At 37.7% G+C, this 16633-nt stretch overlaps 1 protein-coding gene across 3 annotated transcripts in view; it reads left to right on the plus strand.

Annotated features, from left to right (window-relative positions):
* Positions 1-16633, plus strand: part of AK5 (adenylate kinase 5) — a 259870-nt gene that overhangs the window by 53085 nt on the left and 190152 nt on the right. For all 3 annotated transcript variants that reach the window (XM_086717334.1, XM_086717332.1, XM_086717333.1), the window contains exon 6: positions 11126-11317. In XM_086717334.1, the coding sequence (XP_086573460.1) occupies positions 11126-11317 (192 nt within the window). The remainder of the gene's footprint in view (positions 1-11125; positions 11318-16633) is intronic.

Raw genomic sequence — 16633 nt, forward strand, 5'->3', positions numbered from 1 at the left:
TCTATCCTTACTGATTTTTTGGTTACTTGTTCTATCAGTTATTTGGAAAGATATATTAAAATCTCCCACTATGATTGTGGATTTTTGACCTTCTTCTTTTAGTTCTGTTTAAATTCAGCTTTGAATACTGAGAACCTATATTATTGGGTCATGCAAATTAAGGCTATTATTTCTTCCTAGATAATTAAACCTTTTATCATAATGAAATGACACTCTTTAACTCTAGTAATACTTCTCTCTCTAAAGTCTATACTTGGGGCGCCTGGGTGGCTCAGTCGGTTAAGCATCTGACTTCGGCTCAGGTCATGATCTCACAGTTCATGAGTTCGAGCCCCGCGTCGGGCTCTGTGCTGACAGCTCAGAGCCTGGAGCCTCTTCACATTCTGTGTCTCCCTCTCTCTCTGCCCCTTCCCTGCTCATGCTGTGTCTCTCTCTGTCTCAAAAATAAACATTAAAAAAATTAAAAAAAAAAATAAAGTCTATACTTGTCTGACATTTTTTCAGTTTTTTTCACATTTATTGAAGTATAAGTGACAAATAAAAATTGTGTCTATTTAAGGTACACAACTTGATGTTTCAGTATATGTATACATTGTGAAATAATAACCACAATCTAGTAACATACCCACCACCTCAGATAGTTACCATTTATTTGTTCGTTTTGTTCTTTTCCTTTCTTCTTGTTTTTTCCTTTTTTTGGTAAGAACACTTAAGATCTACCATCTTAGCAAAAATTCAGGTATATTAATTGTACCAATATTAATTGGTACTGTTAACGATAGTCACATTGCTGTTCTATACATCTTCGGAACTTACTCATCTTGCATGACTGATTCCCTGTATGTTTTGGGCAACATGTCCTCATTTCCCTCTCCACCCAGCCCTTGACAACCACCATTTTACTGTTTTCTTTTGTGAGTTTGACTATTTTTGATTCCACGTGTAAGTGAGATCATGTGGTGTTTGCCTTTCTGTATCTGGCTTATTACATTTAATGTAATGTCTTCCAGATTCATCCATGTTGTCACAATGGTAGGATTTCCTACTTTTTTAAAGCTAAATAATTATGGGAGTGCAGATATCTCTTTGAGATATTGATTTTGTTTCCTTTATATATATATACCCAGAAGTGGGTTTTCTGGATTATGAACTTGTGCTATTTTTAACTTTTTTTTTGAGGGCTATCTGTACTGTATTCCACAGTGACTGTATCAATTTACATTCCCACCAACAGTGCACAAGGGTTCCCTTTCCTCCATATCCTTCCCAAAACTTGCTATCTTTTGTCTTTTGGTAATAGCTACTCTAACAGGTATGAAGTGATATCTTGATGTGGTTTTGGTTTGCATTTGCCTGATGATTAGTGATGCTAAACACCTTTTTATGTACCTGTTGGCCATTTGTATGTCTTTTAAGAAATGTCTGTTTATTTTGCCTGTTTTTTTTTTTTTTTGGTAGGAAATGTATTATTAGGCATTTTATTTATTTTTTTCAGTTGTTTTAATTGAGGTATAATTGGCATATCATTAATTCATTTCAGGTATACAGCATAATGATTCCATAATTATAAATGCCAAATGATCACAATAAATCCAGTTAATATCTATCACCATACACAGTTACAAAACCTGTTTTTCTCATGATGAGAACTTTCAAAGTCTACTCTCCTCGATACTTTCAGTTTATTTTTTCCTTTGCCGGTTAAATGTCAAATTGGGTTTGATATTTGTATAGTTTTACCACCTTTCTATTGGCTAATGTTTCCATGGTATGTTTTTTCCATCCTTTTCCTTTTAGCATTTCTGTATCTTTCTATTTCAAGAGTGCAACTGTATCAAGTACCTCTGATGCCCAATCTTATATTCATTCTCGCAGCCCACCTTTTACTTGGCCATTGCTGCTGTGACCAGTTTCGTGCCATTGTAATGTGTGATTACTCACTGGGTGTGTCTGGCTTCCTGCCCAGGGACTCACCCATACACAGTGTGAAAGTAGCGGGGAGGTGATATGCCAGGGGCAACTCTTGACCAGTAGGGGACAGGATCTGGTGGACAGAGGCTCCTCACACATGCTGCTCAGAAGGCCCAGAAGGATGGAGGTCCCAGTTGCGGGTCCCAAGGACTAACTGGACACTGTAACTTTATTGGCTTGCTCTCCTCCTGTAGATTCTCCCTAGGCCCCACTGACAGCTTTATGGCTGCTTTCATGCTACAAGACCATATGGCCCAAAAAGCCTAAAATATTCATAATCTGGTCCTTTATAGAAAAAATTTGCTGACACCTGTTCTAGGGATCACCACATGCGTCCTTAACTTAATGTCTCATAGAATTCAGTATTTCTGCCACTTCCTGAACAAGACCTTAAAACAATTGAACTTCATGTCCCTGCCTCATGACTAATCTCTTTTTTAAATACCACAAAATAGTTTTAGTATTCTTTTATATGGTCACTATTCATTTAGGTTGACCCATATATTTACCACTTCATTGTTCTTCATTTGTTCCTCTGGACCAACTTCTATCTTGGGTAATTTTCCTTCTACCTAAGAATGTTCTTTAATATTTTAGTATAGAATCTCCGATGACGGATTCTGTCAGGTTTTGTTTGAAAATATCTGCATTTACTCTTAATTTTTGAATGATATTTTTATTGCATATAGAAACCAAGGCTGGCAGTTATTTTGTATTGACACTTTAAAGATAGCATTTCATTGTTTTCTAGCTTCATTGTTTCTTTTGAAAATACAGCTGTTTTTTGTTGCTACTCTGAAGAGAATCTTTCGTTTCTTTTTCTCTGGCTGCTTTAAAGGTTTTGTTTGTTTGTTTTGATTTGGTCTTTTTGTCTTTCTAAACTTTTAGCAGTTTTACTATAATATGCTTAGATCTGAGTTTTTTGTTTATTCTGCTTGGCTTTTAGATTGCTTCTTGAATCTGAGACTTGATACTATTTGTGAGTTTGGAAAATTCTTAGCTATTATATTGTCAAAGATTGCTTCTTCATTTTCTCTCTTACTCTAGAACTTTCTAACCATTCTCTTATATTTCTCTTTTGCTATGTTCTGTACTTTTCCTACCCCTCACTTCCCCTTGCTTCATTCTGGATATTTTCTTCTGCTGTTTTAGTTCCCTCGTTCTCTTTTCAGCTATGCCTAATTGGCTGTTGAATACATTTAATCACCTAATATAATGAGAATTTGGGGTGATTCTAAAAGGATTTAGTCCTATGAGGCTTGTTCACACATACTCTGATATAGCCCTTTAGGAGTCCAACCAAAAGGGGGCAGTAGTAGTAGTTTCTAGAACATCTCCATGGTGGGACCCATTCCAGTTTTTGTCTCCCAGTCCCCTAGTCTGTTTAAAACTCTGCCCAGAAAGTATTTCCATGTTAAATGTTAGTGAAGTACAGTTATCTATCCTTTTTTCCTATAACGACCTAATCTAGATTCTGTGATAATGCAGTGTGTTCAATAATTTGAATAATTTGAATAATTTTTTTATTTTACATTTTCGCTGTAGGCAGAATAGGGAAGGAAAATTGAACCCAATATTAGAAAGGACTTCCCAGTTATTAAGCCTTCCCATAACGAAAAGGGCTGCCTCATAACTACGAGGTGCCTATCCCAAGAAATGCTCACAAGAACATTCAAGTTCAAATGCCCAACTTTGAAAATCACTTGTCAAGGGACTGTGGAAATAATTACAGGTTTTGCATTAATCTGGGTCAGATAACCTCCCAAGTTTTTTTCCATCCTTTAGTTTCTGTGAATCCAGTTTGTGTTCCAGTTATGATATTCTATTTCTTTTCTTTTTAAGAAAAATTTTTAAAAATTTTATGTCTTTAGTACTTTGCTTCCTGGTTTCTGACAGTGGGATCTGAATTATGGAGTGTAGGCCTTCTGACATATCTTCATAAAGAATAGGCCAGTCAAAAGTACTGATAATTAGGAACAGGGAGTATTTTTTTTTAAGTTTATTTATTTATTCCGAGAGAGAGAGAGAGAGAGAGAGAGAATCCCAAGCAGGCTCCGCATTGTCAGCCCAGAGCCCAACACAGAACTCAATCTCATGAACAGTGTATGAAATCATACCTGAGCCAAAATCAAGAGTGAGATGCTTAACCAACTAAGCCACCCAGGCACCCCAGGAACAGGGAGTATAAAGCAAACTCACTGGGCAGTTTGACTTGGTGAATATGTCTTTGCTTATCAAAGGCAGGCACAAATCCTTTTTAACAGAGTAATCATTTAGGTAAGGGACTTTAAGTCAATGTGCAGAGGAAAATTCACATGTGTATATAATGATAGGGAAAAAAATTGATTTAGTTGATTCATTAGGAGAAATACTATCAGCAATTGAGAAGCTTACTTCCATGTAGACAAAGGTAGTATCTGAGTTTTTGTTCTCAAAGACTAATTTATTCACTCATTCATTGAATCAGCAACTATATTTTGAGAACTTAGGGCAAGAAAAAGTATGCCGAAGATCCACTTTGTTTGGTGATACTTTTCAACATTTCACAAGTGAATTTTATGAAAACTTTCTAGGACTTCACATCTTTTGGAATAGAGTGGTGTTTGCTTCTATTTGGGGAAAAAAACATAAACAATTCAAATATTTTTTCCTTTAAAATGGGCTACTGTTGGGGTGCGTGGGTGGCTCAGTTGGTTAAGTGTCAAAATTCGGCTCAGGTAAATGATCTCACAGTTCGTGAGTTCAAGCCCCACATTGGGCTCTCTGCTGACAGCTCAGAGCGTGGAGCCTGCTTCAGATTCTATGTCTCCCTCTCTCTCTGCCCCTCCCTGCTCACACATGGGTGCTTAACTGACTGAGCCACCCAGGTGCCCCTAAAGTTTTTTTTTAAGTCTTTTAATTAAAAAAAATGCAATTTTATTCAAAGTTGAAAAAGTCTTACGTAAATTTCAAGCTGTCTCTAATATTTCAGAACCTAAGAGTAAAAGACAAAATACAATGGTGATTACATATATGAGTCTATCCATTACTTCATTGTGTTATGTAGGGAGAAGCACTTACACTGTAGTCTGAAACAAAACACAAAATATATTAAAGTAAACCATTTCATTTGTTTAAATGCAGAATACAAGAATTTCAGTACAAAATGCAAGAATTTAAAAAGCCAAGAAGTTTTTCTCTGCATTTAATATTGAGCTAGTAATTCAGGATTTTTTCCATATTTTCATATACATCATGACCAAACCAAGCATAATACAATATTTTACTTGTCAAAATTGTCTTCTTCCTAATATAATTTATTTAAAGTAAATTTAAAAGAATGTCATTTTTTATGTTGAGTGAGGCCAAATATTACCAACGATTTTATTAAACAAATATTTTCCCATATAATATTTGATAAAATAAAGGTTTTAACTTCAGATAATCTCTTTGTCATATATCACACTAAAATTATAAAGTGATTTTCTAAATTATTAAGGCTTTTCAAAAGCTATTTAGCAGTTATTTTTTTTAATTAAGAAATAACTAAACTACAAAGAGAGTCTTACACTTTACAGTTGAGGAAACTGAAGCTCAGAGAAAATGAACCATTTGCTCAAAGGACAAAAATTAATAGATGGCAGATTCTGGATTCATATTCAGGATGATCTGATTCTAAAATTCATGCTCTTAATCACTTATGCTAATGTGTGGCTTACACAACGACAGTGGGAACTGAAAGAAGGGGAGTCTGAGTGGTATTTCAAAGACCAAATCCATAGGCAGTGCTGATAGCTTGGAGACATGAAAGTTTTGATGAGTAAGGTTAGAAATGATACTAAGTCTCCTAACTAAGAGATTTAGGAAAGTAGTGTTGCTACTATAAAAAATACCATAAAAATAAAATTAATTAATTAATTAATTGAATAATTAAATAAGCAAGCAGGATAGGAATTTCATTTACGGAAAAAGATGCTGAGATTGATTTTGGCCTTTCTAAACCACAAATAACATTAAGACTTAACAGGTAGAAGGGTGCCTGGGTGGCTCAGTCATTGAATATTTGACTCTTGATTTCAGTTCACGTCATGATTCCAGGGTCGTGGGATCCAGCCCCACATGGGGCTCCAAACTGAGTGTGGAGCGTGCTGGGGATTCTCTCTCTCTCTCTCTCTCTCTCTCTCTCTCTCTCTCTCTCTCTCTCTTTCTGCCTTTCTCCCCTGCTTGCTCACTCTCTCTCTCTAAAATAATAATAAAAAATCTTTAAAAAAAATACCTACCCCCCCCCCAAAAAAAGACTTACAGGTAGAGCCATCATACAAAGCATTTGAAAATACAGGACTTGGGGGCGCCTGGGTGGCTCAGTCGGTTAAGTGTCTGACTTCGGTTCAGGTCATGATCTCCCGGTCCATGAGTTTGAGACCCGCAATTGGGCTCTGTGCTGACAGCTCAGAGCCTGGAGGCTGTTTCAGATTCTGTGTCTCCCTCTCTCTCTGCCCCTCCCCCACTCATGCTCTGTCTCTCTCTGTCTCAAAAATAAATAAATGTTAAAAAAAAATTAAAAAAAAAGAAAATACAGGACTTGGATTCTGTTGAAAGTCAGTGCTGAAAATGTAGATTCAGGATCCATCCACTAAGGGTAGTAGTTGAAAAGTGCAGTAAAAGAGAACTGAGAGAATGAGAAGAGAATGAGGACCTGGAGACATGACCTAAAAACATGATCTAAGCCTCAAGGAAGGTGCCCACTCGTGGGCTTAAGGAGGAAAAAATGTGAGCAAAGAAAATAAATAAACAAATAAATAAATAGCAAAAAGTTAAAAGAAAACCGGGACAACCTACACTCATGAAAGCCAAGAGATAATAAACATGGCTAAAATTTACTGAGCACTTACCATGTGCTGTGTATTTCGCATACATTATCTTACTTAATCTTTATAGTAACTCAGCAAGGTAGGTCTGTGTATCTTTGTTGATAGATCAAGACACAGAGGATTTACAAAATTAAACCATATGCCTATCACTCAGTTGGCAAGTCCTAGGGCAAAAACTGGAGTGCATATTTCCAGCCTCCAGAGTCCATTTTCCAACCAGTGGTCTTTAAAGTGTACACGGCAAACCACTGTGGTGTGGGGAAAAAATGTTAGAATTACAATTATTATATCTCATTCTTTTTAAATTGCATTTCTTGTGTATATTTTATAACATACATCCTATATTAGTATGGTAATATGTGCATATTTTATATTTATTGGGGTATATGCCCAAATAATATACTAATGTAAGGAGACAAAAATAATTGGAATCATTTCTTTAAACCACTATGCAAAATTGCCATTTTGTCTTGTCACATCCTCAACAAGAAACTATATTCATTTTCTATGGCCATGTTGTCTTTTAAATGCAGTACTGGTTGTACTTGAGTTAACAAGAACCATTTATTTCATAGGTTGTTTTCAAGTCATTTGTTGATATTTTCAGAAACTTGTGAAGGCTTTGGGGTTATTTGGTTCTTAGTAATAGTAGAAGAAACACAGGCCTTCAACCAGACAGACCTGGGTTCAAATATCAGCTTTGACCTTACTGACCTTGTGACCTCAGACAAGTACCTCATTTCTCAGAGCCTCAGTTTGTTTATCTTAAACTGGAGATAATATTAACCTTGCAGATTATTGCAAAGTTTAGCAATATCATAAGAAAATAACTTAGCATTGGGCATTGCATACAGCCAATACTTCTAAAAGGGCAGCAAGTAACATTAAGAGGAGCAGTACTTAATTACTGTAGACAATATCTGTGGCCCAGTAGTCATGTCCCCTCTAAAATAGGGGATTTTACAATATACCTTTGGCAAAGTTATGCCTATATTGCTCTTTTTTTCTGTTCAATGTTTTTATTTAGTTTTGAGACAGAGAGAGACAGAGCATGAGCAGGGGAGGGGCAGAGAGAAGAGAGACGCAGAATCTGAAGCAGGCTCCAGGCTCTGAGCTGTCAGCACAGCCCTGATGTGGGGCTCGAACTCATGGACTGTGAGATCATGACCTGAGCTGAAGTCGGATGCTTAAGCAACTGAGCCACCCAGGTGCCCCATTGCCTATATTGCTCTTAATTCAACCTAGAAACTTGTTTCAACATACACAAGTATTTAGAAGTAGACAAGTAGTCTAGAAAAGTATTTTCCAGAAATATGGAAGCCACTGCAAATAGCTCTGTGGATTGGGGAATGCCATTTATATGAACTACAGGCGTATCTGAAAGATGTGGGTTCAGGTCCAGACCACTGCAGTAAAGTGAGTATTACAATGAAGCAGGTCAGATTAAATTTTTGTTTTCCTGGATTTAAGAGTTATGTTTACACAAGACTGTAGTCTACTGAGTGCGCGTAGCATAATGCCTAAAAAACCAGTGTACATACCTTAATTTAAAAATACTTTTTGGGGGCACCTGGGTGGCTCAGTCAGTTAAGCATCCAATTTTGGCTCAGGTCATGATCTCACAGCTCGTGAGTTTGATCCTTGTTTCGGGCTTTGTGCTGACAGCTCAGAGCCTGGAGCCTGCTTTGGATTCTGTGTCTTCCTCTCTATCTGCCCCTCCACCACCTCTATCTCTATGTCTCTCTCTCTCTCTCTCTCTCAAAAATAAATAACCATTAAAAAAATTTAAATACTTTATTGCTTAAAAAAAAAAGTCAAGCCATCATCTGAGCTTTTAGCAAGTTGTACTTGTTTTGCTGGTGGGTGGTTTTGCCTCGATACTGATGGCTGCTGGCTGACCAGGGTGGTAGTTGCTGAAGGCTGAGGTGGCTGCGACCATTTCTTAAAATAAGACAACAGTGAAGTTTGCCACTTCACTGACTCTTCCTTTCACAAACAATTTCTTGTAGCATGTGATGCTGTTTGATAGCATTTTACCCACAGTAGAACTTCTTCCAGAATTGGAGTCGATCTTCTCAAACTCTGCCACTGCTTCAGCTAAGTTTGTATAACATTCTAAATCCTCTGTTGCCATTTCAACAATCTTCACAGCATCCTCACCAGGAGTAGGCTCCATCTCATGAAACCACTTTCTTTGCTCATCCATAAGTAGGTCATCATCCGTTAAAATCTAATAGGAGATGGCAGCCATTCAGTTGCATCTTCAGGCTCCACTTCTAGTTCTAGGTCTCTAGTTCTTTCCACCACATCTGCAGTTTACTGCCTCCACCAAAGTTGGAACCCCCTCGAAGTCACTCATGAGGGTTGGGATCAACTTCTTCCAAACTCCTGTTAATGTTTATATTTTGACCTCTTCCCATGAATCATGAATGTTCTTAATGGCATCTAGAATGGTGACTCTTTTACGAAAGGTTTTCAATGTAGTTTGCCCAGATCCATCAGAAGAATCACTAGCTATGGCAGCTATAGCCTTACAAAATGTATTTCTTAAATAATAAGGCTTTTTGAAAATTGAAATTACTCCTTGATCCATGGGCTACAGAATGGATGTTGTGTTAATAGGTATGAGAACAACATTAATTCCATTGTCCATTTCCATTAGAGCTTTTGGGTGACCAGGTGTATTGCAATATTTTGAAAGGAATCTTTTCTTCTGAGCAGTAGGTCTCAAGAATATGCTTAAAATACTCAGTAAACCATGTTTTGAAGAGATGTGCCATCACCCAGGCTTTGTTGTTCCATTGATAGAGCACAGGCAGAGTAGATTTAGCATAAATCTTAAGGGACCTAGAATTTTCAGAATGGTGAATGAGCATTGGCTTCAACTTAAAGTCACCAGGTACATTAACTCCTAACAACCAAGTCAGCCCGTCCTTTGAGGCTTTGAAGCCAGGCATTGACTTCTCTCTAGCTGAGAAAGTCCTAGATGGCATCATCTTCAAGGACATAACTGTTTTGTCTGCAGTGAAAATATGTTATTTAGTGTAAGCTACTTACGTTAATTATCTTACCTAGATAACTTGCTGCAGCTTCTGTATCAGCACTTGCTGCTTCACCTTGCACTTTTACGTTATGGAGAAGCCTTCTTTCCTTAAACCTCATGAACCCACCTCTGCTAGCTTCAGACTTTTATGCTGCCAGCTTCTTCATCTCTTTCAGCCTTTACAGAGTTGAAGAGAGTTAGGGCCTTGCTCTGGATTAGGCTTTGGCTGAAGGGAGTGTTGTAGCTGGTTTGATCTTCTATCCATAACTTTCTCCATGTCAGCAATAAGGCTGTTTCACTTTCTTATCATTTATGTGCTCACTGGAGTAGCAGTTTTAATTTCCTTCCTTTGCATTTACAACTTGGCTAACTAGTGCGAGAGGCCTAACTCTTAGCCTATCTCAGCTTTTGACATGACTCCCTAACTAAGCTCTATCATTTCTAGCTTTCACTTGAACACTTAGAGGCCATTATATGGTTGTTAATGGCTTAATTTCAGCATTGTTGTGTCTCAGGGAATAGGGAGGCCCAAGAAGATGGAGAAAGACAAGGGAGTGGCCAGTGGGTAGAGCAGTCTGAACACACACAACATTTATTGATCAAGTTTGCCATCTTATATGGGTGTGGTTCGTGGCACCCCAAAACAATTACAATAGCCTGAGAAACTTAACAGAAACCCATGGGGGAGGGGAAGGAAAAAAAAAAGAGGTTAGAGTGGGAGAGAGCCAAAGCATAAGAGACTCTTAAAAACTGAGAACAAACTGAGGGTTGATGGGGGGTGGGAGGGGGGGGAGGGTGGGTGACGGGTATTGAGGAGGGCACCTTTTGGGATGAGCAATGGGTGTTTTATCGAAACCAATTTGACAATAAATTCCATATATTGAAAAAAAAAAAACAATTACAATAGTAACATCAAAGATCACTGTTCACAGATCACCATAGCAAATAGAGTAATAATGACAAAGTTTCACATATTGCAAGAATTACCAAAATGTGACACGGAACCATGAAGTGAGCACATCTGTTGGAAAAATGGCGTCAATAGACTTGTTAGACAAAAGGTTGCTAATAATCAATAAAGCAAAGTACAACAAAACAACATATGCCTTTATAGTAACCATGGCTCCTGCTCTTGTATAGAGCAGTAGCCCTACTGGCAGAGACATAGAGGGCCAAAGATGGCCTCAACAGAATGCCACTGCCCTCACTTGCATTGGTTGGTGTGTTGAATGCTTGTCTACTTGTTTGATGCTCTTTGCAGATCTGTACTCCCGACTTGGTGGTATTCCTGGCTTGTGCCAATCAGAGGCTCAAAGAGAGATTACTGAAGCGTGCAGAGCAACAGGGGCGGCCGGATGACAATCTGAAAGCTACTCAAAGGAGACTAATGAACTTCAAGCAGAACGCTGCTCCATTGATTAAATACTTCCAGGAAAAGGGGCTCATCATGACAGTAAGTTAGCTATACTTTTACATACATGCCCACTACAGGAATGATCTTTCAGATGTCTAATTAACCTGTTCTCATTTAGAAATCCTCTTTATCTTAAAAAAGTGGCTTTTCTTGGGTGCCGATCCTATGGGAAAAAAAAAAAAATCAGTATTTTTTACCTGATTTGCCTTTTTAAGTCATAATGATGAAACTACTTTCACTTTAGTTTGATTTTACAAAAAAAAAAAAAAAAAGATAAATTTTAACCTTATTTAAAGTTCTTTAGCCCCCAAATAAAAAAGTATTTCTAAATAATTGTTTGGATAATTTTAATGTTTATTTATTTCTGAGAGAGAAAGAGCATGAGTAGGGAAGGGGCAGAGAGAGAGAGGGAGGCACAGAATCTGAAACAGGCTCCGAGCCATCAGCAGAGAGCCTGACGTGGGGCTCAAACCTGGAAATGGTGAGATCATGACCTGAGCCGAAGTTGGTCGCCCAACTGACTGAGCCACCCAGGCGCCCCTTGTTTGGATAATTTTAAGTAGTACTTTCCCAACTTCTCAATTCTTGTGTCTTTGGAAACCCGATAAAACTGATAGAGTTAAAAACACATACCTGACATAGTGTTATATTAGACTTAAATTGTAAGTTAGGCTTTATTACAATGTACCACATAAGGAAATGAGATTCCAATGGCACAAAAAAGTTTCCTAAGTGTTTGACTTGCTCAAAGAAGTAATGCTGTCTCAAAATGGAAGGCATTGATCTTTTTGCTCCATTAACAATGTTAATATTAATATTTTCATAATTAGTTTTTTCTGTGGTTGATGATACTCAGTGTACCAATGAAAAGACTGAATCATTACTTAATACAGTTATTAGAATACAGTAAGTTAGGGGTGAAGATTCAGCCAAATTGTGATCTCATCACATCGGAGACTTAAGTATTAAAATAGAAGAAACAAAGAGAATCATTGGCCATCTGAAGAAAACATTTTATGGGAAGAAGACACTAACATCAGTGCAGCTCCATTGTAGCTGGATGGTAGCAAAATAGCAGAACTCTTCCTCCAGCCCTTGGGTCCTTCTCATCAGACCAGAGATTCTTGTCTAGTGGGGTTACGAGGCCCGGTAGACAATCTGATGAAAATGATGCATTTCTGTCTTCATAAAATGCACAAAAGATTTTTTTTTTTTTTTTTTTTTTACAAATTTTAGGTAAGTCTACTGAAGCTCATCCACAGAGCTCCTATGACTTAATTCCTGACTTAAAAAAATCTCTTTATTAGACTAAGATGCCCTTAGATCTGAGACAGTCACGGCACTTGAATAAAAATCTATTTGCAGTCTTTATAGCACTGTAAAGAAAAATTTTTTAGGATTTGTTTTTGAGTCAAAACTGTCATGCCAGAGAATTGTAAATCTGATCTGAAAATTGTTCACAGTGCCAGAGTTCATTTTATGGTCTAAAAGAGACATTAATAGGAAAGATTGAAGAAAATCAGGGTGGATGTTTCTCTGGTTATTTTTTGTTAGGATTGTTCCTTGTTTCTCTTGTAAATTACCAGTGCTGACTTCTGCCTGTGTCATGAAAAAAGAAATTTACCCTACAGACCAAACCCCCAGCTGCAAAGTGCAGAGCCAGGGTTTTAATTGATGTTTGCAGGGCTTAAAGGTATTACCAGAGTGTCTCTGATTACTCCCTGCTTGTCACGTTCGTCATCACAAGCAAAGCAGATTTCCCAAATGAATGCAGAGTGGGGATTGTTAATTTACTAATATTTTGCATGGAGGTGAAACGCCATTGCCTCTAATTGAGGGAGTCAATAACAATGTGGATGACAGCCTGTAACCTCACTGCTAAAATCAAATAAGCTTTAAGATAAACGCCTCTAATTACTGGGACAGTTGCCTCGGAAAGTCACCTTTTGAAAAGTGGTGAACACAAACACAGGCTAAGCTCTGGGGAATAGAATTTGAAAATTTAGTCTGACAAAGGAGCAAGTACTGCATCCTGAATCACATGTCCTCCTTCAGAATGCAGATCATAGTTCGGTTTTGGAATTACAACATATTTGGTAGCATTTCTGCTTTTAAAGATGAGTCAAGAAATAAAAAGGTCATCCTTATTAATCACAAGCATATCAAGATTTTAATTAAAAAACTGGGAGTTAATAGGTCAAACCAAATTTTCCTTTTCTCTGTAGTTTTTTTCTGTTTCTTCTACCTTCCCGTCCTAATTTATTCATTTAGTAAGTATTTATTGAGAACCATTGGGTGCGAGACACTCTGCTAAATAAGCAAAAAGTAAGGATCTTTACTTTATACCCTGACATATTGCAAATTCCTAGAACAGTACCTGCCTGGTACATACTGTGCTCCCAGTAAATGAGCAAAGCTGAATGATTATTTGTTAATTAACTTAGTTTCATAGGAATCAACACTAACATTTAAATACAAGTACACTTATCCCTAAACTGCCAGTGCATAGCTATTGGTTAATTATCACCACCTTCCCTAACATCACTGCACAGGGTGGTGGAAAGAAATCTAAACAGCACAAACCCTCAGCAGATTTGGCAATTGACCTAAACATAAGAAAGGCAATGAAGATACTTGATAATAGTTTACCCAACCAAATCCATTCTCCTAAAATTACTAAGTCGAAAATTCTGTCATTGCTTCTCAATACTTGAGGTTGATGAATTTGTAAATAGGTAACATGGTGAAGCTGTATTTCCTTTAAATACCATCGCTTTTTGTATCCTATTTAAATAGTCATTCTCATGTAACCAAAAGGCTCATTAATTCCTATTTGTTGGGTTTAGTAACTGAGACAGAATATAGCAAGGAGATTAGGGCACCTGGGTGACTCAGTTAGTTGAGCATCCTACTCTTGATTTCGGTTTAAGTCATGGTCTCACAGTTCCTGAGATCAAGTCCTGCATCTAGCTCTGTGCTGATGGCACCAGGCTTGCTTGGGATTCTCTGTCCCTCTCTTTCTACCCCTCCCCAGCTCATGCCCACTCTCTCTCAAAATAAAAAAATAAAAACAAATAAAAAGAATATAGTCAAGGAGAAGTTTTCTTTTTTTAATATAATTTATTGACAAATTGGTTTCCGTACAATACCCAGTGCTCATCCCAACAAGTGCCCTCCTCAATGCCTATCACCCACTTTCCCCTCTCCCCCACCCCCATCAACCTTCAGTTTGTTCTCAGTATCCAAGAGTCTCTCATGGTTTGCCTCCCTCCCTCTCTGTACCTTCCACCCACCCCCACCCCCCATGGTCTTCTGTTAAGTTTCTCAAGATCCACCTATGAGTGAAAACATATGGTATCTGTCTTTCTCTGACTGACTTATTTCACTTAGCGTAATACCTTCCAGTTCCATCCATGTTGCTGCAAATGGCCAGATTTCATTCTTTCTCATTGTCAAGTAGTATTCCATTGTATACATAAACAACATCTTCCTTATCCATTTGTCAGTTGATGGACATTTAGGCTCTTAAGGAGAAGTTTTCAAAAGTTAACAAGAAAGGCTATGGAGGTATTCTGGAAGATACTTGGGTGACAATGGTGTATGTGTGTGCTGGGTATATGTCCCTCTGAATTGTTTTAAATTCACTTTTTAAAAAAATTAAGTAGACAGTGCCTTCTAGAATGAAACCTGATACTGATAGAATCTCAGTGTGAAGAGCCTAGAGGACACATGAGAAATATCTACTTGGAGTTGAATATAGGGCAGCTTATAAGGAATCACACTGTCTGGGCAACAAGTGTTTATGGAATCCTACTGTGTGCAGATCTGGCAAGGCCGAGCTGCCCTAGAAAAGGTACTGTTGCTTCATTTAGGAGAGGAGCATCTCCATGGATGGTAGTCCCCATTTCCAGAACTAAATTAAAATGTGAATCAGATTACTTTTATTATTGTGGGCTCTAAAACCTAAAATACGTGTTTTGACACCAGTTTCACTCTCTGATCTTTTGTATGGAAAGGAAAATAAAAGCACTGAGAGATAAAGCTATTTGCTCACAAAGTGCAATGCACATAGAGCAAAGCAGCATCCAGTGTTCTGGGAGCGAATCAGGATGCTTCCTAAACAACCTCACAACAGCTTTGGGGCTGGGACAAGTGGATACCAAATCTGTAGCTGATTCTGGTGTTCTGTCTCAGTAACAAGCAAGCACCAACTCACAACCTCTCCACACCCAGAGCTTGCTCAGTATCAGTGCTGTTCACACTCCACAGACAGAGCAAACCAAATGACTCAGTGAACGCAGCTCCTTTCAAAGTGGGAAACTGATGCCAATTATACGGCAAACCCATCGTCAATGCCTGATGATAAGAGCACTCACACCAGTAAAGGCAGTATTCTCATTGTTATGTTTCATGAAGGCATTTACAGGAAAAATGAGGATGAACTTAAACAATGAACATGTTTCCTTCTCCAAAAGAATGTAAAATATTTTTCTATTGATGATATTATTTCAGACATCCGTGAAATAGAGTCCCAAAAGCCCCAACTCATGACCTTCCAATCATCTTAAGTAGGGCCTTATATGAACTAAATGGTGTAGATAAAATCAAGATAATATCCAACTGAACGCATCTGAAAGAGTCACATGAAGGAAGCCTCAGTTCCAAGCACTTTGACAGACAAGTCTATCTAAGAATACTTTAGTTAAGGCCTGTGCTGTTTTCTATGGGACTGGCTTTCATCACAGCTTGTTTTTATTTGTAATTTTTTTCAAAGTAAAATGAAACTAAGAGATAGTTGGTAGCTGAATGTCATATCATACTAACAGCTTCCTATAAAGTCTTCTCTCAGCCCTACAGTTCATGACCGGAAAATGTACAATACACAATCTACATTTCTAGCTGGTCATGTTTCCAAGAGACACTCTGATCAGAAAAGTAATTTTGACAGTAATGTCAGAAATAGTGTCAGCAAACATTCCACACTTCTAGAACTAGGTCTTAATTTACTTTAATATGTTATACTGAGACTTATTGGGAACATGAGTAAGAAAATCATATTTTTGGTAAAATTATTGAACTAAATTTTTTTCATATTTAAGACCAAACTAGTTGGTCTTCCATTGATCTTAAACACTGATTGAGGCAAAGAATTGATCAATATCTTTAAAGAGGGATGGCAGTGTAAATTAAGTGACTGAAGGGGATGAAGAGGAAGAAGAAGGAGGAGTAGAAGGAGAAAGAAAGAGAAGAAGGAGAAAGGGGGAAAGAGAAAGAGAAGAAAGAGGAGGAGGAAGAGGAGACAAGAAAAGAAAAAGGACAGGCATGAAAAACTTGCCAGTCAGGAAAATACAGAAG

The sequence above is a fragment of the Puma concolor genome, chromosome C1 (genome assembly GCF_028749965.1).
Source record: "Puma concolor isolate L17-30 chromosome C1, mPumCon1.1.hap2, whole genome shotgun sequence".
Classification (NCBI taxonomy): Eukaryota; Metazoa; Chordata; class Mammalia; order Carnivora; family Felidae; genus Puma; species Puma concolor.